General features: G+C 36.0%; 1 protein-coding gene across 1 annotated transcript in view; it reads right to left on the bottom strand.

Moving 5' to 3' along the window:
- The window catches only part of LOC120629690 (cullin-associated NEDD8-dissociated protein 1), an 18,881-nt gene extending 4,925 nt beyond the window's left edge, over positions 1-13,956 (bottom strand). Inside the window, exons 1-18 of the mRNA XM_039898671.1 lie at positions 13,761-13,956; positions 13,470-13,639; positions 12,965-13,178; positions 12,373-12,507; positions 11,943-12,100; positions 11,431-11,593; positions 11,094-11,267; positions 10,146-10,254; positions 9,855-9,988; positions 8,056-8,216; positions 7,113-7,318; positions 5,670-5,851; positions 4,592-4,720; positions 3,861-3,992; positions 3,262-3,433; positions 2,290-2,438; positions 1,398-1,558; positions 626-824 (exon numbers count right to left, since the gene is read on the bottom strand). Of these exons, the coding sequence (XP_039754605.1) occupies positions 626-824; positions 1,398-1,558; positions 2,290-2,438; positions 3,262-3,433; positions 3,861-3,992; positions 4,592-4,720; positions 5,670-5,851; positions 7,113-7,318; positions 8,056-8,216; positions 9,855-9,988; positions 10,146-10,254; positions 11,094-11,267; positions 11,431-11,593; positions 11,943-12,100; positions 12,373-12,507; positions 12,965-13,178; positions 13,470-13,639; positions 13,761-13,802 (2,790 nt within the window). The 5' untranslated portion in view covers positions 13,803-13,956. The remainder of the gene's footprint in view (positions 1-625; positions 825-1,397; positions 1,559-2,289; positions 2,439-3,261; positions 3,434-3,860; positions 3,993-4,591; positions 4,721-5,669; positions 5,852-7,112; positions 7,319-8,055; positions 8,217-9,854; positions 9,989-10,145; positions 10,255-11,093; positions 11,268-11,430; positions 11,594-11,942; positions 12,101-12,372; positions 12,508-12,964; positions 13,179-13,469; positions 13,640-13,760) is intronic.

The raw sequence follows: 13,956 nt of genomic DNA, 5'->3' as shown, positions 1-13,956 counted from the left end.
AGATGAGAGCGAGGCTGGCTGCTTCCATTCTACCTTGTCATTGAGGAATTCATCAAATGTATAGTAACCTCGCTGTACTAGATGCGTTTTTACACATTTTTTAAATGTATGCATTGGTAGGTCAAGAATTTCCTTAGGAATCATGTTGTAAAAGCGTATACTCAACCCCACAAAGGAGTTCTGCACCTTTCGCAGACGATATGCAGATATCACTAATTTATGACCGTTTCATTATATGCAAATCTACGACACAGTACTCACAATAAGACTATATTACTATATCTATTAGTATTACTAGAACTACTAGGACACTACCTAAAAAAGGTATCGCACTCAATATAGAGCAATTTAAAAAGATTCTGAGTTTGATCCCCGGCACCTAGCAACTCGGCAACTGAAGTAAAACAACGTTAGGATGGATGGAGGGATGGATGGATGGATGGATGGATGGATGGATGGATGGATGGATGGATGGATGGATGGATGGATGGATGGATGGATGGATGGATGGATGGATGGATGGATGGATGGATGGATAGATGGATCGATGGACATATTGAAATGTAAGGTGGATAATCAGAAAGATAGATGCAAAGTTAATATGCGAAAACACTATAAGACCAACCTCTCTAAGCGAATGTAGCAGCAGATATTGTCGTTTGGGCTGCGCCTCGATCTCGTTGAGTATAAAAGGCAGGAACTCTGGCAGATTGCCCACCGCCACGGAACCCAGTGCGTAGCTTGCGGCAGACTTAACCTCTTCTGACGAAGGCGCGAAGGACGCTAGTAGCACCTCTTTCAAATTGGGTATGGAGCTTAAATCTCTGTTGGTGAAATTTAAATCGTTTCATATTAATATCTCTACTTTATAGACTTTTATCTTAACGATTATGAAATTTTTAAATGCTAAGTTACTTGCCGACTTCTTCTCTGTAGACCTTCCTAACAGTGGTAGAATTAATACAAATAGTGCTCATAAAACAGACCTACTCAAAGGATATAAATTTTGAATTTTATGGGTGGTAGGAAAATAACAAGGGCATTCTAGATCTATGCGGTGCGTCTTAGAGATTTATAATAGAAAAACCAAAGAGCTTTGTAAGCGTTGTTTGTTGCAGTTGCTTAAAATGACTCTCATTTCAATGGTAAAAAGGTGGCGGACTAAAGATAGTTTATGGCCTTGAGTGAAATAGGCTATTTTTTATTTCAGAATTAAATTTTTGACTAGAACCGGGAAGACCAACCATCTACGAGACCAAAAAAGAGACCAACAAGGCAATTTCAAAATACTGCATGCAAAAGAAAATTACAGACAACACAGAAAGCCTACAAATTTAAGGACAACCAAGGCGGCGTTATTGCTATTGAATAACTAATAAGTGGTTTAAGATACGCACAGATGTCTGCCTATTTCGGCCAGCGCCAGTAGTGCGAACATGTGCTGAGTGTCGGAGTTCGGTTGCGCCGCGTCGCGCAGGAAGCCACGAGTGATGTCCAGTGCGTCCGAGCCTCCCGACACCACTACAGCCGCGACGCATTTGGCTAACGAATGATACGCCTGCAATAACATTTTAGACCTTGAATACTTTGTTGAAAGTTCATTCAATAATATACAATAAAAAATTTAAATTAAATAACTAAAATAATAACTCTTAGTTAGTGGATGGTTTTGTATTCAATTTTTATTGTATACGCGCCCGCGAAGATCAGATCATCGCTATTTTATAAAAGTTGAGAGTTAATCTGTGGAAATCCCCAAATCTCAATACAGGTACGAACAATATAAACTTTTCCTTGGCGTCTGTTAGCTTATCTGTCTTTTCTCTTATTGATCCTCTTTGAATATATAAATATATTTACGTATAATAATAATTATATTTACGATATATATATCTTCATATATATATTTCTTGTGTGCGTGTGTATGTCACTGAACTCCTCCGAAACAGCTGGACCGATTTGAATGAATTTTTCGGTATGCGTTTGGGTGGCACCCTGGATGGTTTAGATTCACAAATCAGCCCGACAGATGGCGCTGGGGTCCGCTAGTGTCTGTATAAATGTCTACAATAAAAATATTGTTGTATCACCGATAACCCACCAATCATAATCATTGTATCCTCTGCATTTTGGTCGCCTGGTTTTCAGCGATAAGGCCGCATATTGAACAACTTAAGTTTAATGTTTCGTTTTATGTCATTGTTGTATGTGTTTCTTGGTGTGCAATAAAGTATACTTTATTTCTTTCTTCTTTCTTAAGACTGGCTAAACTTTCGTTTTACCACCTACCTGTTTGATGTGATGTGGGGTAGCTGCGTGGTCCGCGTTGGCGTGCACTGGCGCGACCAGCAGAGACAATAGTTCCCGACGCGAGCAACCAGCCACGTCTGCTGTTACTAAGGCCGACAGCACTCCGACCATCGCCTTTAGGGCACCTCCTGTTAAGTAATAATCGAAAACCATAGCAACACTTCTAAGGGCATGAACGTCTGAAAAAATACTGCCCTGTGACCATCAACGTGAGGCGTAGGTGGTAAGCCTCATATGTGAGACTATAGAAATCCCATACAACTTTTTAATTCGTACAAAGGCATATTAATCAGCATAAGTTTAAGTTAACCAGTTACTAAAAACAAGAAATTTTGTAGCCTGGCAAATAAAGAAAATAATTCTCAACTGTGAATTTACGCAGGCGGTCCCGGGTCTGGTCCGGTGGGAGGCATTGGCCGTGGCTAGTTACCACCATACCGACAGAGACGTGCCGTTAAGCAATTTGGTGTTCCAGTGCGATGTCGCGTAGAAACCGATTAGGTGTATACCATACGAGCCGAGCCGACGGCCGAGTGGCGCAGTGGGCAGCGACCCTGCTTTCTGAGTCGAAGGCCGTGGGTACGATTACCCAATCCCACAACTGGAAAATGTTTATGTGATGAACATGAATGTCAATGTGAATGAAGTGTCTGGGTGTTTATCTGTATATTATAAGTATTTATGTAATAATAAGTATTTATATAATAATTTATGCAATAAGTATTCATAAAGATATTCAACAGTCATCTTAGTACCCATAAAACAAGCTATGCTTACTTTGGGGCTAGATGACGATGTGTGCATTGTCGCAGTATATTTATTTATTTATTTGTTTATTTATATACTCCCTAACAGGTTAGCCCGCTACCAACTTAGCATCATCGCTTACCACCAGGTAAGATTTCAGTCAAGGGCTAACTTGTAGTTTAATTTAAAAAATATATAACGTACCTTGCAAAAGCGGCGAACGAGCTAGCGTAAGTATATTAGGCGTGAGTGCGTTCCGCGCCTCCGCAGTGAGTGCGGCGGGGCAACGCTCGCAAGCGCATTTCACGAGTGCCAACGCAGTTTGCGCGCAGTGCAAGTCTGCCTCGCACACGAGAGCTGGCACCTCCATTAGCACCTACGTAAACGATACATGCTTTTTTTATTCACATTTCCATACTAATTTTCTATCATGTTATCGACAAAGTAATTCTCTTTCCATATTTAATCTGAACCAGGGGCGAGTTCGAACTCCAGCACGTACCTCTAACTTTTCTCGAGTTATGTGCGTTTTAAGAAATTTAAATATTACTTCATAAAACTTTGAAGGAAAACATCGTAAAGAAACCTGCATGCCTGAGTGAGTATTTTTAAAAATCTACTATACTGGCAGGAATTATTGTCACCAGATGATGCTCTTTTGATTCTATATCACTTCTATTGAATAAGTAAACTTAGCTAAAAAATCTCAGACTAGTCACTAAGAAATACCCAATTCGATAAATATGAGAATAATAAAAAACGCAGAACTGACGCGGATAATAAGTATAACAAGTTATTCTTACCCTACTTAATAATTCTATACTTATAGCATTGCTATAGTTTTGTACAAGTGTATCCAACAACACCAAAGTAGATAACTTCAAGGCTCTCTGGTTCTTCCTCAAAAAGGATCCGAGTATTGGCACAGCGTCCGACTGCAACAAAAACGTGTTTATATCAAACAAAGAGATGTCTTTGGGTTCCTTAAGTCCAAGTATCAAACATAAAATTGAAATTCTTTGGTTTATTTCATATAATGGTGAAAAAAGTCTGAATGGGTTGGGTTTATTGGATCGATTTTTGACTAGAATGCATAACCCAAACGGGACCCAACTATTAATTGGGTCCCGTTTGGGTTATGGTTGGGTCTTAGTTGGTTGGTGGCAATGGCGTGCATAGAGGGTATGCACAGGGTATGCAGATTATATAAAACGAACAAAATCTCCAGTACGAGTTACAGATACTTAAGGGTAGGCATTTTATAACAATGCCCATCTTAAGTTTTTTATAACTCATGGTGGCCCAGGCACCAGCTGACTGGTTGGAACATCGCGGGGGCATAAGTCGATACGAGTCTGTCATAACCACAATAACTCCCTGTGGCGATGTGGTATATCATAGCTCCATGTTTCGATTTACTTTATTTAACTTATTATTATTCATTATATTCCTTTCAATTAACTATTACTAAAGAAGATTCACTTTAAAATGTTCACACAAAAGTTATTTATAGAGTTAATAAATATCAACATACCAAAATAGGTCGCAAGTCGATACGCAATGGCGAGGAAGCGATTTTCGTTAGTGCTTTAACAGTGGTCAGTCTGGTTATTTCGTTGCGTAATCTTTCTAAAAATATTGGAAGACACACTGGAAGCTCGTTCTGAAACAAAATCCACCAATTTTTTTTTTTTTTTTTTTTATTTAATGGACAATCAACAGGTAACAATAACTCTTATTAAACTAAACAAAAAATTATAAAATATATTAATCTGCCACAACTTGCGAATACAGCAATTACAATCGTAAGTTAACAAACACACTGTAGGAACACTAATTTTAGAAGTAAGAATAAACTTGTCGTGCAGTTTGCTAGGCGACATAAAAATAATTGAAAATTTTGCGTGACTGCAAAACAACATTGTTTACCTGACACTACTTTTATTTTTTTTTTCAAACACTTCAAAAATTTGTAAAAACTAAAAAAAACATAGGCTCTCGATTCTTTTTTTTTGTGGAATTCAATGATTTACAATATACAGCATAACTTCCTATAATCCACGAAAATCAGGCAAATATAAACAGTGCAATTTATGATTTCTACAATATTTATATATCACAGATCTTTAAAAATTCGCTCTCTACGCACATTATCTTCGGGAGATGTTGATTAGGAAACCAACAACATCTATCTAAATGATATCTAAATGTCGACAGAAGTTGTTGTCAAAATATTTAGTAAACCGGCTAAAGTGAAAGTCTGACTCGCGCACGCGTACTATCCTACCAATATTTTTGTTATCCTTTTACGCAGAAACTACTGAACCAGTTTGACTATATTTTGGAATGGAGATAGATTATACCCTGGATTAACACATATCCTTTTTTCGATATAAAAAATCGAGTACGAAGCCGCGGGCAGCAGCTGGTTATCTACAAAGACGGGAAAAAAATACCTATTCTCTTTAGTAATTGTTGCTACAGAAGTTCTGCGAAAATTTCAATTCTGTATTCGTTGAGATTCAACCTGTTGACAGACGGACAGGCAAACGGACGGAAGGACAGCGAAGTCTTAATAATGTAGTCCCTTTCGGTACCCTAAAAATACCTACCTCTAAGTAGTCTCCAAAGTGGCAGATAAGTTGCCCGCAGGCAGCGATGGCGCGTTCCTTGACCTCTTGGTCCATGTCCGTGGCTCTCAGCCGCACCAGCGTGCACTCGTACATGGCGGGCACGAACCGTTGCAGTTCCTCTGCGGGCGGCTCCACTTCACCTTGTATGTTCTCTATGTTTTCTGACAACAGAGAATTGCAAGGCAAGTTGGGACCAGCCAGTGGCTCTCTCCTAACTTAGTATCCTTGCTATTTTAATATTATAAACTCGAAAATGTGTTTTTTTGTCCTTTCCATTGAATTAAGAACATACAGAATCCTCATTCAGCCATTATTGTATGCAGTGCATTGCATCTAAAATCAGTAGGTAAATGCGCCTCGCGCGCACCCGCGGAATGTTGCTAGGTCATGAATGTTTTACCATTTTATTGGTCTTATCGCTAAGAACATTAGCGGTAAAATAATTACTGTCAACTACTAAATGGTATGAAGTGACTTTGACCATTTGTTCAAGAAACCAATCTAAAGTAGAGTGGTTTTTGATGCTTCAATATTAGGTCATAGACACGGTTTCTGTGTATTCTTTATTCTGTGGTCATTCCTTTACGCCCTATCTGAGCAACAAATCAACTTGATTTTGGCATAGAACTTTAAGGCTACCTTTTATACCAGGAAAACAAACGGTTCCCATGTGATTTGTAAAAACTGCAATAAAGGCGGCGAAAGAACGCGAGGAACTGCTAGTCTCAATAAAATGAAAAATGCTTACATTGTTAGCGTAACTACCACTGTCCAGTACATTGTGTAGTGTTAACTAATTTTACAACAACTAATAACAATAACATTTATTATGTGTATTTTAATATCGAATGATATTAGAAATTGTTTCACATACAACCATGTGAGCGAATTCCTTCCAAAATCTGTGAGATAAAGTCGTTCTAGAGATTGATGTCGGGAAAGAAACTTACTTACTCTTAAAAAATTTACATTATATTGACTTTTTTTTTTAATTTAAATTATAAGACTCGGTGAGATGAACAAACGACCGGATAGAGAGCTATGTTACACGAACTCGGTCTGTTGACTTTTACATATTATATTATATTCGATATAATAAAACGAGGTTGTACTGTACCCTTAGTATTAGATTTGAACGCTCTCAATCTACGAGTTGTTTTGAATAATGAATTGTTTTAACAGGAGAGTAATACGGATCTAATGCTTTTTGTATTTTAGCTCAAATTAACATGCAATTCTTGAGCGGGGGCTTTTGACAGAACTTTTGTAAAATTTAAATCAGAAGTAGAGGATCTGCAACCGTAAAAAGTGTGGCATTAGGTCCATTTTACTTTGACGGTATGGAGTTTGATATGCGAAATCGACTCATCGATTACGAGCAAGCCAATGTTGGACTAAGGCTTCTGGTAATTACTAACTCACCTAGAGGTCGCATAACTTTGACAAGGGTTTGCAGCACACGCAAGGCCTCAGCAGTGACCTTGTAGAACGAGTCGTGTACACACGCAAGCACAGCAGGTAGTAATGCTGCAACGTGTGGCCGCATCGCTTCGGTACTGTGTCCACGTACCAACCAAACAACGAATACCAGAGTTTCGATCTTCATGGATGACGCGGTGCCTTTATCGCTGCAATATGAACGAAAAAATTCAAACACTGCATAACTCATAAGCTCATCTAGACAGCAATCGTGCGATAAGTACAAGAGGACCGGACTTTCACTGGTCTCAATAATAAGGGATCTAGATAGGGCAGTCTAGACCATCAGAGATCAAAGACATCGAACTAATCTATCTCTGCTTTATACTGGGCTAAAATTACTAGATCATACCTCAACGGTGCCCGAACGCGAACCGGCGGGTTCTTAAGTTTACGTTTACATTTTGGTGCTAAAAATCGGATCCAACTTAACTCGGAACCAAGCTCATTTTCTATATCTGGGCTGGTACAAAGGACTTCTGATCAGACAATTCCAATAACTACTTATTTTTGACCCGACCCGATAATCGCACCCAGGAACATCAAACGTCTAGACAAACGGGACATTCCATAACTATATTAGGCAAACTAGCATATAACAGGGAATCGGTCTACTTTTCTCCGTGTGCTTTTAATGAATAATAGTTTTAAATTATTGTACAGCGTTCATTGTACCTAAAATCAGACTTTTTAAACATTTCAGACTTAATTCCAAAGAACTCATTAGATTTAATAATAAATGACGTGTCAATAGAACTCCTACGTTTATACAATATACGGCAGCGAAGCAGAGGGCGGATCTAGTAATCAATATAACGAGTCGATTTGAAATTAAAAAAATGGAATTTACTGTAATTGTCAATAACTCGACACAAAAAATACATACGTCAGAGGTGGCGTGAGAGCACGAATAACGCGAGCAGCGTGATCAGCTAGGCAGCCGGGTGCGGCGACCAGGAGTTCACGCAGCAACGATAGCGCGCAAGCACGAGCACGCACGCTGCGTCCGCGTATCACACGCAACGCACCACGCACCAATCCGGGCACCTGACGGGACAATTTACGTTGATATTTTTAAAAAAAGTTCTGGTTATTAAGAGAAATTCTAAATGCAAGTAAGTAAGTTTCCTGAATAAGAAACGGTTGCGAGGCAAAGCAGATAAGACATAGTTTTGAGAGACGTCATATAGGGCAATGGAACATATCATGGTAGGTGTCATCAATAGCCTATAACAGTTCACTGCTGGATTTAAGGCCTCTCCAAACGAGATTATTTGCTCATAATCACGTTGGACAGATGGATTGGTGATCGCAGTAGATAGTAGCAGAACAGCACGGCAAAGAACGATAATTACTAGTGGTCCAAAATTCGACAAAAATTCATTTTAATAATAACTTTGAAAAACCATGCGATGGTATTAAATATTCTTACCCCGTGAAGGTGAAAATACGAGTTACTATGTAATTTCCGGGACTTTTCGAAGTTAAAGTTGCGTAAATGACATCCTTTAGAACTGAATAAAAAAAGGGGTTCACAAATAGGTTGTACTTTATTTTGTTTTATCCCTCTGCATATGGCATAAACACCATCCACAAAGACTTTTCTGTGACTATATTTTATTATGTTTTACTAATGTAAAACACGAAACTATGTACTATTTGATGTATTCACGCGTGAAAGTTCCAATATTATTTTTGTGATTATCTGAATGATTTCTACATCACTACACTCCACATTGCAATGCAAATTAAAAATTTGTCACTGTCACAGTTAATTTACCTATTTTTCACCAAACAAATTATAAACCAAAAAAATTCTAAAAATAATTATATATGCCTGTGTGTGTCAGATACGTGTTAGTGAATGCAATGTTTTTATTATGTTATAAAAAAAAATATTAGTGTGGGAAATTTCATATCTATCCGCCCGGCAATTTTCGTAAAAAGTGGTACAGTTTTGCTTCATATATTATAATAATTATTTTTGGTAAATAGTTAGTAAAAAACTAACAATTTAGTACAATGAGGAATTTCTAATCCACGTTATATGCATATCAGAGCCCGTCCTACCGTAACTTAAAGAAGTATTATTGACCCCCTGGTGTCGAACATATTATTCTTAAAAAGAGAGATTCGAGAACGAGATTGTTAAACGAGACGGAAAACATACTCAAACAGTGAACTGTGAAAATGTATGAATATATTCAAAGTTGGAATATGATATTTGCATTATCCACTAGAATGAACTGTAGAAATTAATTTGTACTATTTTTTGCCAGGTTATAATATTTATTAATATGTAATTATTAGCTATAATATTTATTAAATTTGAATGTAGGTTATTTTGATTTATGCTTACAAACTTTAAATGCGTTACTTATAAAATTTATGAAAGCGTAAAATAAACCTTAAGTTTGCCTAAGTGCCTTCATTATTATTTTTGATTCGTTAACGTAGATTGTCCATTAACAAGAAATATACGACTGAATAGGCTGTATGGTCAAAGATAATTGCCTCTCCTAAACGGTACAAATAATAAAACAACAACTTAAAAACATAGCAAATAAGAGACGTTTGACTTTTTTTAAATTTTTAAAGTAAAGTAATGAGGTGTTTAACACTCGCAGTTTAGATAGAGAACGCAAATTTTATGTACATGAGATATGAAATATAATTTTAACGTACCCGTTGCAATAGTAAAGCCTGTGGTGAGTCATCACTAGGAGCGATCGGAGCCTGCAAAGCGGGCGGGGGCCGCGTGGCACGTAGAAGCGCGGTGTATGCACTCAAGATATCGCATTTCACGTTCTCCTCACGCTCTATTATATAAAATAAACAAGTATGGTTGTCAAATTGTAAGAAAAAAAAGAGTTTTCTGACCAAGGTTTTACCGACGTTTTTTTTAGACTTTTTTACCGTAAACAAAAAATATGTTAGAAGCTTCGAAAAAAATATATTAAAAAAAACAATTCTTACCTTTAAATCTAGCAATTAAAGCGGGCGAGACTGTCTGATACATTTCAGCTAGCAGTTCATGACGCGTTGTGATGACGGATTCCAAGCATTTAGCTGCCGCCCGTCTGACCTTTAATACAAATAATTTATTATTTACAAGCTAGTTTTATTTTAATCGATATTAGGAAGATCAATTTAATGACAAAAAATACTAAGTACATATTTTCCTGTTTTTGCCCAGATTATTTATTGTTCGCTTCTTTAGTATATAGTGATTATTATTTTGATAATTTAGTTTTTGTATGTATGTTCTTTGTGAAGATAGGTTAAGCAAGAGTTACCAGAATCAGGCTGAGATCTATTGAGTGTAGGTACTTAAACTTTGCTCGAACTTAGGAAATATTAAAACAAGACAAAGATTTGTATGTGTCTGACAATATAGCATGTATAGCACACTACTACTAACAGCCTATAACCTTCCTGAAGATAAATAAATATAAAAATATTTTTTTAAATCCAATTGGCAGTTTCAGGGATAAGTTTAATAGAGCAAAAAAATAAATTCTTCAGCTTTATTATTAGTGTAGATAACCTTTCTTGATAGACCTTTCTTAAGAAATATTTTACAAATGAGACTAGTAAATAAGAATACACTGAGAAAAGCACCAACAAACATACAGCATTGTTATAAATTTACTACCAGCACCATGCCCAAGGTATGCAGATGATATAAATTTAAGAAAATCTACAGTATGAGTTATAAAAAACTTAAGGATAGGCATTTAAAGAGTTATTAAAAGCCTACCCTTAACTATTTATAACTCTTACTGGAGATGTTCTTCATTTGATATCATCTGCATACCCTGTGCATACCCTCTATGCACGCCACTGACCAGCACACTACAGGGCACAGAGCTTTTTGAGGAATAAGAAGGCTTTAGGACACCACTCTGGCCTAATGTACATTACCTTCCATGACATATCGTCATCATCAGAGTATTCCTCCGAATCAGACTCAGGATATGCTTCAGGCTCAAAAGATTCATCCTCCATCTCCTCGTCTTCACCACCCCCACCCTCTTCGTCATCCTCATAGTTATAGTTTGGATCGTATGTAATCATTTTCAAACATAGCTCAATGATCTGTAATATTGAAGAAATTTGTTTATAAAAGTTTCAGAAAAAATATGAACACAACAAAAAAATAATTCATAAAATTTTAGGTGGAGTAAGCAGGCACTGTCTTTACTTCTATCTGACTTCTCCTGCAATTTTTTATCATAGAGGCTATGACGATTACACTTACTGTTGGGATATGGGGTTGCACTTCTTTTGGGCATTTAAGCACAATTGCCTCTAGTGCTTGCAAACAGTGTTCACGTAGCTCTTCATCAGCGTCAGTAGAATGTTTCAGCACTTGTGGTGCAACTCTCCACAACTGTACACCGAATCTGTGACCAGCTTGACGGCTATAACAAAAATATTATTTGATTTAAAGGATATTTTGATAAAAATTAAATTTCATAAAACACATAAATTTTTGCATTAATTAGCATTAGCATTTAGTACGAAACTTAATGAAATTACATAAAATATACCCTTAAATGAATAATTTCAATATAATTACATTATTAATATTACAGTAAATTTTAATTATTTATTAATGTTTATCAAAGTTAAAATATTAGTTTTAGTACAATACAATTCACAAAAACTATGGCCAACTCACACACATTAATGAATTATTATTGGGTACATATAAGTTAAAACAATTAAGAATGATGATAAATAATATCTATAATATATTAGTTAGCTTACCAAACTGATGCTATACATTGAATGTGTGTACGACTGACACTGGAAGATGTTGATGTGCTTAACCCCTCCAGCAGATAATCAATGAGTGTGTTGTACAGAGATGCATTACAGGACATAACCAGGTGAGACAATGCCACTATTGTACGCTTGCGTACAGCCTAAAAGCAATTTAAACCACCAAAAATTATAAGGAGTCAGAAATATACTCTAATTAAGAACACATTTTTTGCTGGTTTTCTTTCAGTAAACAAAGCAAGGAATTGTAATAACAAAATATAAAAATTTATGCTGCTTTGTCTTTATCCAAGTAGCTAGACCGGCAATTTTGGAATGAACTATTTTATTTAGACATGAAGTTAAATGTATATTTAAGAGTACTATTAGCAAATTCAAAATAATAGAACAATATAATAAGAAGAACTTCACTAACTTGTCTTGGAGAAGCTAGTTGTGGAAGTAACGAATTTAGTAACATAGGATGGAAGGAAATCAATAAACCCCCAAATCTGCTGAGTAGATCTGCTAATATATCCAAAGCCTCTAGTTGAACTGACACATCTTCTTGCTGTAACCAAATTGACTTAATAAAAGATTAAATTTATTATGATTGAAATTTGTTTTTTCTTGAATATTCACATGCACCATGATTTTATTATTCATTAATGTTGGTGGAATGACATATGCTGAGGAAGATATTGTTGGTAAGAATTTCCTGAAGAAAGGACTTTACCTATAAACCAACTAAGAAAAAATATACTAGGTAGGTGTTTTGCTATTGCCACACAGGTGTTGACATCAATAGAGATAAATATTCTTATCTTATAACACAGGTACTTTATTCAATGGCAAACTCCCTCCAATTTACTGTTGGCACTATCTGACTCTCTTAAATTTAATTTTTGCTACCAGAATGAATAAGTAGATTTTACAAATGAAATGAAATTAATTTATTTATGAATAAACAAATACTTAACCACTCATGAATGAGCAATGGTCACATAAAAAGTAAGAAAATTGCATACCTTTTCAATAGCACTGCTTAATCTTCCAGTAATTTTCTTACATACATTTGCGGCAAGTGTATTGGAGCCTAATGGTAGTTCAGATATTACAGTCTTCAAACCAATGCTACTTATGTCTCTAAGCTGTTCTGTGTCAGAGAGCATATTTACACATAAAGTTTCAACTATTCCTTCTACTTGATATTCCTTGACTTTGTTCACTAAGGGACCAAGACTGTAACAATAAATAATAATAATTAGGTATTTGAATTTATACATCATAACATTAGGCATATGTGAAGAAAGATATTCTGTGTTGTTTTGTTAATATTTTCAGTATTTGTACAATCATACAATATATAATAGAAGCTGTGTGGTACTAACAACAATGAAATAGCAGTTTTTGATGGCAGGGTAAACTAATACGCCAAAGTAGTATTATATTAGTATTATATAAATTTTGTGAGCGACTCTCAAGCCTTTAAGCAGTTTTAAACAAATTTTTAATACCAGATAGGGCACTAACCATTTCACTGCTAAATTTTGAACCTCCCCATTCTTATCCTCAAGCAAACGAAGTAGCATTTTTACGACTTTTCGTTCAGAGTCATCGTCGAGCTTTATGCTATCTTTTTGTAACTCAGTCATCAGATCATTTGTCGCCATAAACCTAAAGTCTTTGTCGTTGGATGTCATCTAAAACAAAAGAATGTTGCAGCTTATTAAATTTGGAATGAATCAAACATTTTTATAGCAATTTTATAAAAAGACATCTACGTTATGGGCCACTAAATTAAAAAAAATATGCACCGGTTACCTTCTCCAGAAGATTGGCGATTTGATACGACACATTAGCCATTTTGATGAGATTTTATTTGCGACAGCAATATTAATATACCGAACAATAAAAAAACATGTGAAAGCCTATTTTTTATCCAAAAGACAGCAAATTACACTCATTTGGAATAGTCTGAAAAACAACCTATTGCCACCGAAATAATCGAAAACATAGA

Source organism: Pararge aegeria, chromosome 2 (genome assembly GCF_905163445.1).
Source record: "Pararge aegeria chromosome 2, ilParAegt1.1, whole genome shotgun sequence".
NCBI lineage: Eukaryota > Metazoa > Arthropoda > Insecta > Lepidoptera > Nymphalidae > Pararge > Pararge aegeria.
The sequence above is the reverse complement of the archived record's forward strand: the minus strand, read 5'-3'. Positions and strand labels throughout refer to the sequence as shown.